At 47.1% G+C, this 13,645-nt stretch overlaps 3 protein-coding genes across 4 annotated transcripts in view; all 3 read left to right on the forward strand.

The window, feature by feature from the left end:
• The window catches only part of LOC130705825 (RAD52 motif-containing protein 1-like), a 51,102-nt gene extending 39,429 nt beyond the window's left edge, over positions 1-11,673 (forward strand). Inside the window, exons 7-8 of the mRNA XM_057535171.1 lie at positions 8,926-9,011; positions 11,592-11,673. Of these exons, the coding sequence (XP_057391154.1) occupies positions 8,926-9,011; positions 11,592-11,624 (119 nt within the window). The 3' untranslated portion in view covers positions 11,625-11,673. The remainder of the gene's footprint in view (positions 1-8,925; positions 9,012-11,591) is intronic.
• On the forward strand, positions 2,372-7,073 carry LOC130705965 (RAD52 motif-containing protein 1-like). Of its 2 annotated transcripts, XM_057536595.1 has the most exons (3): positions 2,372-2,517; positions 2,898-3,077; positions 5,777-7,073. In XM_057536595.1, exons 1-3 carry the CDS (start codon positions 2,422-2,424, stop codon positions 5,882-5,884), a joined length of 384 nt encoding a protein of 127 aa, XP_057392578.1. In that variant the 5' UTR covers positions 2,372-2,421; the 3' UTR covers positions 5,885-7,073. The 2 variants fall into 2 exon arrangements, 1 of the variants encoding a protein (XP_057392578.1); XR_009006385.1 differs by lacking the exon at positions 5,777-7,073 and having other exon boundaries at positions 2,914-3,246.
• On the forward strand, positions 11,259-13,398 carry LOC130705826 (leucine-rich repeat-containing protein 37A-like). Its single transcript, XM_057535172.1, has one exon. The coding sequence runs from the start codon at positions 12,058-12,060 to the stop codon at positions 13,396-13,398; it is 1,341 nt and encodes a 446-aa protein (XP_057391155.1). The 5' UTR covers positions 11,259-12,057.
• The last annotated feature ends 247 nt before the right edge of the window (positions 13,399-13,645 follow it).

The raw sequence follows: 13,645 nt of genomic DNA on the forward strand, positions 1-13,645 counted from the left end.
AGGCCTCATTTCCTCCCTGCATGGGCCTGTCCACCTGCTACTTGATTGAATGTCCTCACTACATGATGGCTGGCTTCCTCCAGAGGGAGCTGCCCAAGAGAGAGACAGAGGTTATTCCTCTTATGGCCTGGCCTCAGAAGGCACATAGCACCACTTCTGCCACATAGCATGGTTAGAAGTCAGTCACTCGTTCCAGCTCACATTCAAGGGGAGGGGATTTAGACTCCACCTTTTGAAGAAAGAAGAGTCAAAGAATTTGCGGACATATTTTAAAACTACCATAGACAAGAAAATAGAAAGCGCTCTAGATATTTCAAGCCAAAAAAAAAAAAAAAAAAAGCCAGAAAGAGAGAAAGATTATATCCAAACAGTTGGTGCTTATCATTGAGGGGGCTAATGGTGGTGAAAGTTGGGGATGGGGGGCATTGCAGCACTAGCCTTCAGGTTACTTTACCACAGCTGCTTTCCATAGACTCAAAACTGCTGCTGCCACTCAGAAGTCAGGAAACTTTGGGAAACCACTGATGAGGTCATTGCAGCCCCAAAGCCCCAAGGGTGGTGACTAGATGGGGAATATGGAGTGTGCTGCAGAGGAGGAAAAAATGATTTCCATCTGCTTTCCACCTTCCAAATTTCACACAAGTACATTTTATTGGCAGAACCCTGCTGTCGAGGGGATCTGTGAAATATGGTTCCCAGGCCTCTAGCACGTGCAGAGAACGGGGTAGAAATGGGTGTCAAGAGCCAACCAACACTATCCGACATGCGTCCGTATACAGGTATGGTGAGGAGGCACCACCAGTACTTGGAGAAGTCCTGGAGCCCTACTCCTGTTTTTTTTTTTTTTTTGTAGGCTTATGGGTGTCCAAGGCTTTGTAAAAGGGGGGTGGTGTCCACATAGAATAACATGGTGGAGAGCTAGCTGAGTCACAAATCTGGAAGGTGTCACTGTAGTTGGGCAGCAGGTGAGGTACTGGTTGCTGGTGACATGCAGTCAGCCCCAGAGGTGACTGGAGAAACACCTGGAGTTGATCCTTAGTTGGTCTCTGGAATGTTCTCACTGGAATGAAAGCTGGGTAGACTGCAGGCAGTGCAGCATCGGAGAGAACATAGCTGCCATTCAAAAGAGCTGTCAGGAAAGGTGTCCATAGGGAAATACCATTTCTCAAAATATGGTCTGTGGACCTCTACACTCAAACATCTCTGGGATGCTTCTTTAAAAGGCTGATCCTGGGACTTCCCTGATGGTCCAGTGGTAAAGAATCCGCCTTCCAGACTTCCCTGGTGGCGCAGTAGTTAAGAATCCGCCTGCCCATGCAGGGGACATGGGTTCGAGCCCTGGTCCAGGAAGATCCCACATGCCGCGGAGCAACTAAGGCTGTGTGCCACAACTACTGAGCCTGTGCTCTAGAGTCTGCGAGCCACAGCTACTGAGCCCTCGTGCTGCAACTACTGAAGCCCGCTTGCCTAGAGCCCGTGCTCCGCAACGGATTAATCCCAAGTATATTTGAGTACCTAATGGAGTATGAGTGTGCTAGGTACTAGAAAAAGGATGATAAATCTGTAAATATTGTTCATGAGGTGTTCCTAATCGCTCTGGAGAAGATTATGGATCTTCTCCAAACACAGATAATGGCTACACTGAATAAATGGATACATACAATGAATGCAATGGATAATGATATGGATAATAAATCTATAGTTATTGGTTTGAAACAGTATCAAGATCCAAGTAATTCCTCCAAAGTCAACAATTTTTGAAGTAAAAGAGCTCAGACATAGGTAATGGGTGGGGCTAAGGATCTGATATATTGAGGTGGAGAAAGTCGTGGTGGGGATGGAGAAATGTGCTCGGTGATTTGGGGATACTTTAGGAAAATGGGCTAGAAACCAGCTTTTTAAGAGTTTCATACTAGACTGTTGATGGCTTTACTGAGTTCTACCTTGATTTGCATATTTAAGACTCATGAAAACACTCAAGTCGAAGGATTGCATCTTTGGTGGTCATTTCTCACACAGCGGCGGGAAATCTAAATTTTTAAAGTTCAGTGGAGAGTTAGCGCTAACTATTTAGTATTCTAGTCCTCTCTGGGAGTTTGAAGATGAAGCCAGCTGCTTTAAAGATGTCTGCACCTTTCGGTCCTATAAACTCACACTTTGGACTCTACGCTAAAAATACATTTGAATAGAAGCGCTAAACTCCAGGACTTCTGTGCGCCGGGGTTGCAGAAGGGGAACAAGAGGCAGAGACAAGCCCGGAGTGGGAGGGGCGAGGGAGAGGCCCGAGCACCGCCCTCATCCCACTCCCACCAAGCTGGCTCCGCCCCTCAGGCTTCCCTTGGTAAATAAGGAGGGCGCGTGCGCGCGTGCGCAGGCGCAGTCCGTTAGCGCCCCGAGCCGCGCACTCACGGTAACGGTAAGATGGTGTCTTTGGTACCTTTTGTGGTTCCCATCGTGGGTGACAAAACCTTGCTGGTGTGGGAGCTGAGCTCTGGACCCACGGCCGAGGCCTTGCAAGTGAGCCGAGCCGGGGCGGAAGGATGGGTGGAGGAAGCCACCCCGCGCCCCAGGAACTGGGCGCCCCGGGGTACTGCTTCAGCACCTCATCTGCCTGTGGGCTGCGCTGAGAGAAATCTTAGTTCTAGAGCCGACCTGAGCAGTCAGCTCGCCCCCACAGATTTTTGAGAGCTAGTTCCCAGCAGACGGCATTGCCTCCTCATGCTTCTCGAAGCTTAGGATTTCAGAGGGAAACCTGTAACTGATATGAGAAGTGTTTGGAGTTGCAGGCTCACCACATTTGCCTGCGGCGAAGGGCTGGGGGAATAGAAGGGAACGGGCGGTTTGGCTTCCTGGGCGTGAAATTTCCTGCACTTTCTCAGCACGGGACCACCCTACAGCATTCTCTGTTCACAGTCTTCTCCCAGTTTGGCCTTCAGTATTCGGTCCGAGTCTTCCCAAATGCAGCAGTGGCCGGTCCTGGGTTCTATGCCATCATCAAAGTTTATTCAGCAAGGGATGCCCACAGAGCCCAAAAGGCATGCGACCAGAAGCAGCTTTTTCAGACATCTCCAGTGAAGGTGGGTCCAAATGTGGAATTCCTCGCTCTACTGGGATGAAGTGCTGAATTTAAAACTAATAAGCCATCGGGAATTCCCTGGCGGTCCAGTGGTTAGGACTCTGCACTTTCACTGCTGAGGGCCCGGGTTCAATCCCTGGCCCGGGAGCTAAGATCCCAGGGGGGAGAAAAAAAAAAAAAAAGGCCAGTGTTTGTACAGCACTGTGGTGTACAGAATGCTCTCAGATGCATTGCTCCACTGATCCCCCAGTTCCCCAGTTCTTTCTTTCTTTTTTTTAGATGAAGAACTCGAACTCAGGATGGTTAAGTGACTTACTTAAGGTTCATGACAGTAAATGTGGAAACTAGAGGCCAAACCCAAACTTAACTGATGTTAAACACCATGTCATTTTATGCTGCCCCTTAATTTAAGAAATCTTCACAAGAGTCTTCCTTATATTTACTTTTATGTGGATTTTAAATCTGTGAGGTTGACAAATTGTTTTTTAAATTAATTAATTTATTTAATTTTGGCTGCGTTGGGTCTTGTTGCTGCGCGCTGGCTTTGTCTAGTTGCGGCGAGCGGGGATTGCTGTTCGTTGCGGTGCGTGGGCTTCTCATCGCGATGGCTTCTCTTGTTGCGGAGCACGGGTTCTAGGCACGCGGGCTTCAGTAGTTGTGGCTCACGGGCTCTAGAGCACAGGCTCAGTAGTTGTGGCACACGGGCTTAGTTGCTCTGCAGCATGTGGGATCTTCCCGGATCAGGTATCGAACCCGTGTCCCCTGCAGTGGCAGGTGGACTCTTAACCACTGTGCCACCAGGGAAGTCCCGAGCTTGACAAACTTTTGTCAGATGTAACATAAAGGAGGCTTCGTCATCATCATCACTCTGAAACTGCCTATTCAGAACTCCCTTCAGATTCCAGAAAATGGTTAAAATATTCTTTAATGCACTGTAGAAACCTTATTCCATATTAACATGCCATCCAATTTTACTTCCCCAGAATTAACATTTCATTATGTGCCTCCATTCAGCCACCATTCCTTTTTCAAGGACCTTTTCATTTCCTCTGACTAAGTGAGTGAGGCTTCGATTTCCCAGACCTTTCACTGTATAATTGTGTGTCTTCTCTGATTGGCTTCTTGCTCTGGCTACTTCCTACTGACCTTGCTGCCTGTTCTCACCCATATTTCTTTACTCACTGATTTCACCTTTATTGAATCTGAGAACTCTCCTCAGATGTGACTCCAGGTGCACTACCTCCCACTTCTGTACCCTGTGTAACACCCTCTTCAATCCTGGCTGTACTCCCTGGGATTGAAATGATTTCATGTCAGACATTCTTTAATTTGCGGACCCTGCGACCATTTCACATAACCACTCAGATATTACGGATGGTCCTGGAAAGATTATGAGACAGTTACTTGGTATCAGTTGTGAGTAATGAGTTCTTTTCTTATATTGGACATTAAGACCATTCCATAAGCTTAGGTTCTTGAGATTTTCACAGCATAAAGCCCGTCACTGATAGAGTAATGAAGAAAATGTTCTACAAGTCACTATAGAGTTGAGAGGAAAGGGCATTCGTATTAGATTTCTTTATTTAATGCAGAGCCTTAGTTTACTACCCACACCCCCGAAATTGTTACCTACTTTAATTATGCGTTCTTTTTAAATTTTATTTATTTATCTAATTGGTTGCACCGGGTCTTAGTTACAGCAGGCGGGCTCCTTAGTTACGGCTCAAGGGCTCCCCAGTTGCGGCACATGGGCTCCCCAGTTGCAGCAGGCAGGCTCCTTTAGTTGTGGCTCGCAGGCTCCTTAACTGTGGCGTGCGAACTCTTAGTTGCAGCATGCACGTGAGACCTAGTTCCCTGACCAGGGATCGAACCCGGGCCCCCTGCATTGGGAGCACAGAGTCTTAACCACTGCACCAGCAGGGAAGTTCCAATTAGGTCTTCTTTTATTCATTAGCAGGTATACATACTTCTTATCTTTTTCCCCCTGTATTTTTTATAAATACAGACAAGAGAATAACATCTTCAAATAAAATGAAGGAAAGGCCTAATGTATTTGAGTTTTTCTCAGTAGCACGAAGGGAAATGTTTGCCAGCAAGAACTGTGGCCAGGTTATCCCAGATGTCAACTGTCTCTACTACCCAGGGGCTCAGAGCCCTTCTGAAGCTTCCTAATTGTCCAGGACAGCTCCATTATGACTCACCGTACAGGGCCTAGCCTCCGTGTTTTAAATGTTGCAACACTCAGCATTTAAAAATTAGTCTTCATTTCTCCTTCCCAGCAGGCAGCTTCAGTTGGAGAAAGTAATTTCATTTTCTTACGTACTCATTCATTCACTCAGTCAACAGACCATCACTCCTCTATTATATGCCAAGATCTATGCTTGTTTCTGGTAACAAGGAAAGAATAGTATACGGTTCCTTCAAGCACTTAAGGAGCTCATAAACTAGTGACGGAGGAAGATGCACAAACACATCAATAAAGAATTAACAATGCTTTGACTTTATTTGTATTATTTGAATTTTTATGACTATATTTCTATACTACACCCTGTTCAAAATGGAAATAGACATTTAAGAAAGAACTAGTGATGTAAAAAATCCACAGTAATATGTAAGTTATTTAGAGAGTTAAGACTGGAAATATGTGAGAGGAAACGGTGGCAGAAGAGTAGGATGCGGAGATCACCTTCCTCCCCACAGATACATCAGAAATATATCTACACGTGGAACTGCTCCTATAGAACACCCACGCTGGCAGAAGACCTCAGACCTCCCAAAAGGCAAGATACTCCCCACGTACCTGGGTAGGGCAAAAGAAAAAAGAAATAACAGAGACGAAAGAATAGGGACGGGAGCTGCATCAGTGGGAGGGAGCTGTGAAGGAGGAAAGGTTTCCACACACTGGGAAGCCCCTTCGCAGGCGGAGACTGTGGGTGGCGGAGGGGGGAAGCTTCGGAGCCACGGAGGAGAGCGTAGCCACAGGGGTGCGGAGGGCAAAGCGGAGAGATTCCTGCACAGAGGATCGGCGCCGACCAGCACTCACCAGCCCGAGAGGCTTGTCTGCTCACCCGCCGGGGTGGGCGGGGCTGGGAGCTGAGGCTCCGGCTTCGGAGGTCGGATCGCAGGGAGAGGACTGGGGTTGGCGGCGTGAACACAGCCTGAAGGGGTTAGTGCACCACGGCTAGCCGGGAGGGAGTCCGGGAAAAGGTCTGGAGCTGCCGAACAGGCAAAAGACTTTTTCTTGCCTCTTTGTTTCCTGGTGCGTGAGGAGAGAGGATTAGGAGCGCCGCTTTAAGGAGCTCCACAGATGGGCGCGAGCTGCGGCTATCAGCGCGGACCCCAGAGACGGGCATGGGACGCTAAGGCTGCCGCTGCAGCCACCAAGAAGCCTGTGTGCAAGCACAGGTCACTCTCCACACCTCCCCTCCCGGGAGCCTGTGCAGCCCGCCACTGCCAGCCCGCCCAATCATTGTCTAAAGATTGAAATAAACTCTTGTGTAAATGTTCAGTCCTTTGCCTCCTACAGAAGGGCCTGAGCGGAAAAAGTAAATGTAGATCCCTAGAAAGGGGATTCCCACTGGTACTTGAGTTTTTTCCTAGAATCCATGGCACTTGGGCTTAGGGTTTTAAGTCAGAGGCAGGGCTGTTCGCGAATGGAGTGGAGGAGGCTCTACCATCCACCTGAGTGGGTGATGGTTGAGGAGAGGCCAGATCATCTGCACTACCACCAAGTCTATCTCACTGTATGAATCCAGCCCTTTACGCACAGGAGAGCAGGGTCTGTAGCAGTGTAGCCTCAGCTTGTCCATTTGAAATCTGTGAGTAACATGAGATTTGTGCCGCGTTCTTGGTTTGCATTTCCCATCGAGTATTTTAGGAACTTCCAGAACAGATCTGAGCAGTAAAAGTGTGCCATGCCAGGGTACACCTACAACAGAGACATTCAGCTGTACCCCAGTGTTGTGCCTGCCCTTAATCACCAAGATAATGATCTAAGAATGACAGAGGCATGTTTAGTTTTAAACATAACCTAGAAATCAGTTATTCAGATAGGCATTTTAAATTCATCTGTTTTGGTTGGATTTAGGGTCATTATCATTCCTTATGAAAAGGAAGGTAACCCAGAAGCTTGCTATTCAGAAGGCTATGACAGATGCATTCCGGAAACTGCTGATTCTGGTTTTAGGTAAGACCTTTTTGATTGTCCTTGAAGTGATTCAGTTTCAGTGAGCAAATAAACTTATTTGAAAAGTTGATTGGATGAAAATAATGGTTATCTAAAACATTACGTATTCTTTCATTCACCAGATGCTTTCACAGCAGCAGTCTTAAATTTGTTCTTTGTGGCATTTATGAGAAAAACGACAGCAACTGTTATTGTCCCCGGTGTTTAGATGTAGAATGACTTGCCTCAGTTCATACAGAAAGTGTTTGATCCAGTTCTTCCTCAATTGCTTGCTTATCATACAGAATAGTGTAGTGATTATAAGCCTTGGACACCTGTGTTTGAGTCCTAACTTTGTCTCTTAGAATTTGTTGTTGTTGTTGTTGTTGCAATTTTAGATTTTCCTAGCCGGAGACATTTGAAGGTATTTAATGTCTCTAAGCTGCAATTTCTTTATCTGCAAATAGGGTTAGTAATTCAGCTTATCACCTAATGGGGGATATTGTAAGAGTAAATGAGATGATGAATGTCAAAAGCTTAGAACTATGCCTGAAACATAGTAAGGAGACAAAATATATTGACTATTATTATTATCATTGTTGTTTTCTTGTTGAAGAGTTTATTAGATTATGTTTTTGGAATCCATTTAATTTCAGTTTTCATTTCTGATATATTGGGTGAATATGATTCTTATATAATAATCGGCTACGTTTTTGTGAGCCTTGAAAGTGGTCATGCTACTGAATAGCATTGACTGTGTTCCCTATCGAGTTAGTTATACAGCGGTGAGAATGTGACAGGCTGTGCCCAAAGGAGACTTTATGATTAGTAGATTCCCGGAACAGAATTGCTCCCCTGCTTCACAGCCCTGCAGGCTTAGAGACTGAGAAATCCTAGCTAAGTTGTCAGAGACCTTATTTGCTTGTAAGAGTTGACCCTGGATTGGTCTTGGCCTTCCAGCCTGAGCAGTCCTTCCAGTGAAGTTTGACTTCCCTGGTCATCAGGCAGAATCTCCATCAGCTGTCAACTCTGGGTAACAACCTCTAAGAACCAAACTAAATGTCTGGGTTGTTTGTCCCTAATATGCAAAGGTATTGCTTATATGTACTCAAAACTCCTTAGACCAAAAAGCCTGGTGGCTCTAGCTTGCCTTGAGGAAAGCTGTATTGTCCAAAAGGTACATGGGCCAGTTTCTGCCAGTGGAGTGTTCAAATGCCCTCTCTCTCTGTCTCTGTCTCCAAAGCTTTGTTCATTGTATCTGGTAGAATTTTGGTCCCAAGGAGTAGGCACTTGCCTTGCTTCTAATATGAAGTATCTATTGTAGTCCAGTGGTACCTATCCCAGGTTTGAATTCATTTTGACCCCCACCTAATGCCTTCCTATTTAATTGTATTGTGATTGAACATTTTTGTTTCCACAGCTTTTAATTCCTATGTCATTATTCCTTAGTTCTTATTTCTAAGATCATAAAGGTTTTTGAACCAAAGTTGACACTTCTTATATATTTTTTCACAAATAATTATGATAAAAACTGAAGTGTCAGATGAGGGCACTTCTAGGAAAATGCTCTTATTTTCTGCTTTTAGAAATCAAAAGAATGTCTAAGTATTGGGTGCTACCATTGTATACAGGAAGTTTTAGAACAAGACAACTTCTGAATTGATCCTTGTTAACTTTATTTCAGAAAGTGGTAAAATACCTGTGGCATATAGACCCTGTGAAGAGGTCACAGATGCTAGAACCGAAGAGGAACAACAGGATTTAATTCAAGTATGTGGAGATAAAAACTCAAGGGGATACACAGCCAGTGTAGCCATAATTCAAAACAACCAGCAGGATTTGGAAGACTTTGGCATGTCTACTCAGCTCTGTCAACCTTCGGAAAATGTGAAACTCTGAAACTGCTTTTGAGGCAGGGAAATTCTAGGACTTCTCCAAGTCCCGAGCTTTGTCTCTGGCCCCTTATTTGAAGTTTGGAGAGCAGGATTGAGGGCCATCAGTGTACGTCTACAGTTGTGGACACAGGAGAAGACACAGGCCTTTTAGAACTCCCCTCAAATAGAATTGCAGGGATTTGGGAACAAAGTAACTATGGCCTTAAGTGTGATTATGCTACAGTGTTTAAAAACTATTCATGCCTTTCAAGTAAGGTATATTACCCAGATCTCAGCATCTCATATATATCTGGTGTTAAATATTTTGCGGAAGAACCTTTCTGTAAATCAATTATATGGATGCCTCGAATTAGGGATTAAGTTGTCAACGTAATTTCTAAAAGAAAACATTAATGTACTGCATATAGGATTTTTATTAAAAAGGAGCAAAAGGGCTTCCCGGGTGGCGCAGTGGTTGAGAATCTGCCTGCCAATGCAGGGGACAGGGGTTCGAGCCCTGGTCTGGGAGGATCCCACATGCCGCGGAGCAACTAGGCCCGTGAGCCACAATTACTGAGCCTGTGCGTCTGGAGCCTGTGCTCCGCAACAAGAGAGACCGCGATAGTGAGAGGCCCGCGCACCGCGATGAAGAGTGGCCCCCGCTTGCCGCGACTGGAGAAAGCCCTCGCACAGAAACGAAGACCCAGCATAGCCAAAAAATAAATAAATAAAAGTATAAAAAAAAAAAAAAAAAAGGAGCAAAAAATGTGTTTCATGTCATTGAGAGCTTAATTTGGGGCTAGATTTCTGATTATTTAACTCACCCCAATGTTGCAAAGTTTGTTTTGAAGGGAAGAAAGTAGAGAAAGAAAAGGTGGTTTTGTTCTGAAAAATGTAAAAATTTTGAAAGTTTTCCTGTACAAAATAATTAATTTAATTCAATTTAAATCAGTCAAGGAAACTTCAAACATTTCCATGTTTGGGCTTTAAGAAGTCTAGCTTCCTGTGAAATGTGAGAGGAAAGGATTCCTTATGGATACTAAAGATTTCGGAAAGCTGATTATAACAACAGATCCATTCCTAAATGAGGCCAATCTTGGAATCAGTTCCATTTAGAAACCATTGTGTGCTAGGCACTGGAAATAAGATGAAACTCCTTCTCTCTTGGAGTTTAGGTGTTAAAGGTGTACCAGACAATTAAAAAGGACTAAAATACATGATGAAAAGGACTGTGAAGAAAGTAAACTGGATGCTAGTTACAGTATTTCAAGAAAATTACTTACCATGCTGATTTTAACATTCTAAGTGTCTTCTCCATGTGTGCACACAGGGTAGACCTCTGCAAAGCGACACTGTAGTTTTTTCAGGATTAACGGCTCTGTTGAGACAAGGTGGGATGGGGGAAGTTTTCCCATGCTAATGTAAAGGGCCATACACTTGGTTTTAGACTCTCTTTCCCAGAATGAATTGCTCACCTGCCCCAAAGCCCTCCTACAGAAGTTCTGGAGTCATCACTGATTCAGTGGTAAGCCCTCTTAATAGAGTGGTGAATTAATAATGAGACGTGAATACTGAGAGTTTGGAGGAAATGGCAACATTTTAGAATAACTGTAAGGTGTGTTCCCTTCCCGCCACCCTAACTGGTGCTCATTTTGCAGGTCAGCTACTTTTCTTGTCAGCCGTGTGGCCAAAGGGAGGAAGAATGCCTCTCAGACTTGAGGTTTGAGGAGGAAGTGTTCAGATTGCCAGAACTGGACTAGCACTTTTGAATTTCCCAGAATGCCAGGTCTTGAGGTTTCCTTGGGAAGCTCTGCATCCTTCCCAACCCCCCGCCACCCCTGGGCCGCTGGAGTTTGGGGCCACTCGGGTCTCCAGCTCAAATCCCGCCTCATTGTTTGGGGCCAGGGAGGGCAGGGAGGGCTTGGGAAGAGGGCCCGGCAGGAGGTAATTGTCGCCTTTGCAAGGGGAAGGATGGCTTGCGCCCTGGGGACTGTGGGAAAAAGGCCCACTCTGGTGGCGCGCATTGGATCTCCGCACGAACCTAATAATGGTGGTGGCGGAACTAAACACGTCATAAATAACGGGGGGGGGGGGGGACGTTAGGTGGGGGAGGGGCGCGCGGTTGCTAACGTGAGCCCTGGCGTCGGCGCTGGCACAGAGGTTCAGCTCGGACGCAGGATGTAGCTCCGGCTCCTCAGTGGCCTGGGTCACTGCGCCTGGGAGCCGCCGCGTGTTATGTCCCGGCTGCGCCTTTGGTTGCCACGGCTCTTCCTCACGTGGCAACAACTGTGGCTTCTAGTCCAGGCATTTCAGCCTCCGGAGTGGGCCCTGGGCCCCGTCCAGGTGACCCCCAACCCCCCCGCGGCTGACCGAGGCTTGGTCTTCACACGCCTCAGACCCCCCTCCCAAATTGCCCCATGCCCTTACACCCTGGCAGAAGCCGGGAGCTTTAATTACTTGACGTCCTCGTCTCCAGTCCAGATGTCGGCCCCGCCTCATCAGGAGTTGACTGAGACTGAGGTTCCACACGCGGACACGGATTCGGTTGGGGAGCTGCCTACAGGGCCAGATCAGTTTGCTGTTCCACATCAGGATCTGAATAACAAGCAAACCCAACATCAAAAGCTCCCAGAGGAAGTTCCAGTGCTGGATTGGAATCAGAATCAGGCCTTGGTTCTGCCTTCTCGACGCAAACGTAAGACTAAAAACATAGGTCTAGATCAGGCCGAAGGTCACCAATCATTTGAAATACTTGTTCCACCTCTAGGTAGTAAGAGCTCAAAACCAGTGAAGTTTATTGTTTCACCCCCAAACCTGAAGAAAGATCTAGTTCAGCATCAACGGCTTGCCAAAGTTGTTGTTGGAACTATAGGCCAATTTGAAAAAAACCCTCAGGGTCTAGAACAACAGTTAGCAGGGTGATTATTCAGATCCCAGTATGGATGCCTTTTATCATGAGGACAGCCTACCTACGGATTTTCTGGGGAGCCCAGATGAACCTCCAGAGCCCCCTGTGGAAGCTGAAATTTCTCCATCCCAGCAGGAGGCCCAAACTGGTCATTCTAGAGCTCACTGAGGAGGCTGAATCTTTACCCCAGCAAGAGGCCCCTGCTCAGCATCCACAGACCCCTGAGGAGGTTGAATCTTTTTCACCCCAGGCAGAGGCCCAGGCTCCGCATCCAGAGCCCACTGAAGAGGTAGAACCACCTCCACTTCATCAGGAGGCTCCATCTCAGCCTTCAGAGGCCCCTGAGGAACTAGAAACTTCAAGTCCTCAGGAGGCCCTAGCCCAGCCTTTGGAGACACTTAAGGAGGTTGTAGTTCGACCAGTAGCACATCATGGGGTAAATGAAACTCAGCAGTCAAACTTGTACAATGTCACTGTTAAACCTCTGGATCTGGCACTGACCATAACTCCACAGGTCACCAAAGAGGTTGAACCTTCTCCAGTCCAGCAGGAGACCCCATCTCAGCCTCCAGAGAGCCCTGAGGAGGTTGAACCTCCGCCAGTCCAGCAGCGGGCCCCATCTCAGCCTCCAGAGCTCCCTGAGGAGGTTGAACCTTCTCTACTCCATCAAGAGGCCCCAACTCAGACTCCAGGGTTCCCTACTGAGTATGTACTTCAAATTCCAGTGAGTGATGAGGTAGCATCTCTCCCTGGCGTTCAGCGTCACGCTCATTCAAACTTGCCCAGTGTTGCACTTCAACCTCTGGATTTGGAACTTACCATCACTCCAGAGCCCACTCCGGAAGCTGAATTTCCTACAGCTCAGCAGGAGGCCCTGGCTCCACCTCTTGAGCATCCCGAGGAGACAGAATCTTCTCCAACCCAACAAGAGACCTCAGCTAAGCCTCCAGAGCCTCCTGGAGAGGTTGAGCCTTCACGTGAGCGGGAGCAACCAGCTCCGTCTTCTGAGCCTCCTGGGGAAGTTGAACCTTCTCCAACCCAGCAGGAGACTACAGGTCAGACTCCAGAGCCTCTTGTGGAAGCTGAGCCTTCTCCAAGTGAACAGGAACAACCGACTCAGCCTTCTGAGCCTACAGAGCCTCCAGAGGAGGTGAAGCCAGCAACCCAGCAGGAGACCCCAGCTCAGCTTTCAGAGTCTTTTGGAGAAGCTGAAAGTTCTGCAACCCAGGAGGAAGCCTCAGCTCAGTCTCCAGAGCCCCCTAATGAGGCAGAATCTTCTCCAACCCAGCAGGAGATCCCAGCTCTGTCTCCAGCAGAGACAGAACCTTCTGCAGCCCTGCAGGAGCAACCAGCTCAGCCTCCAGAGCCTTCTTGAGGGGAGGTGGAACCTTCTCCAACTCAACAGGAACAGCCAGCTCAACCTCCAGAGCATCATGAAATGACGGTTTCACCTCCAAGTCACCGTCATGCTGAGCATTCAAACTTATCCAGTGTCGCTGTCAAACCTGCAGATGTGGAGCTTACCATAACAAAAGAACCCACACCAGAGGTGGGACCTTCTCCAAATCAGCACAAGCCTTCAGCTCAGCCCTCAGTGACCCTTACTAATGCAGAATTTTCTA

The sequence above is a fragment of the Balaenoptera acutorostrata genome, chromosome 20 (assembly GCF_949987535.1).
Source record: "Balaenoptera acutorostrata chromosome 20, mBalAcu1.1, whole genome shotgun sequence".
Lineage (NCBI taxonomy): Eukaryota > Metazoa > Chordata > Mammalia > Artiodactyla > Balaenopteridae > Balaenoptera > Balaenoptera acutorostrata.

Coding starts and splice junctions, on each gene's coding strand:
- LOC130705965 (XM_057536595.1), top strand. CDS start 2,422: ATGGTGTCTTTGGTACCTTTTGTGGTTCCCATCGTGGGTGACAAAACC. Junction 2,518..2,897: donor CCACGGCCGAGGCCTTGCAA/GTGAGCCGAGCC, acceptor ACCACCCTACAG/CATTCTCTGTTCACAGTCTT. Junction 3,078..5,776: donor TTCAGACATCTCCAGTGAAG/GTGGGTCCAAAT, acceptor TCCTCCCCACAG/ATACATCAGAAATATATCTA.
- LOC130705826 (XM_057535172.1), top strand. CDS start 12,058: ATGCCTTTTATCATGAGGACAGCCTACCTACGGATTTTCTGGGGAGCC.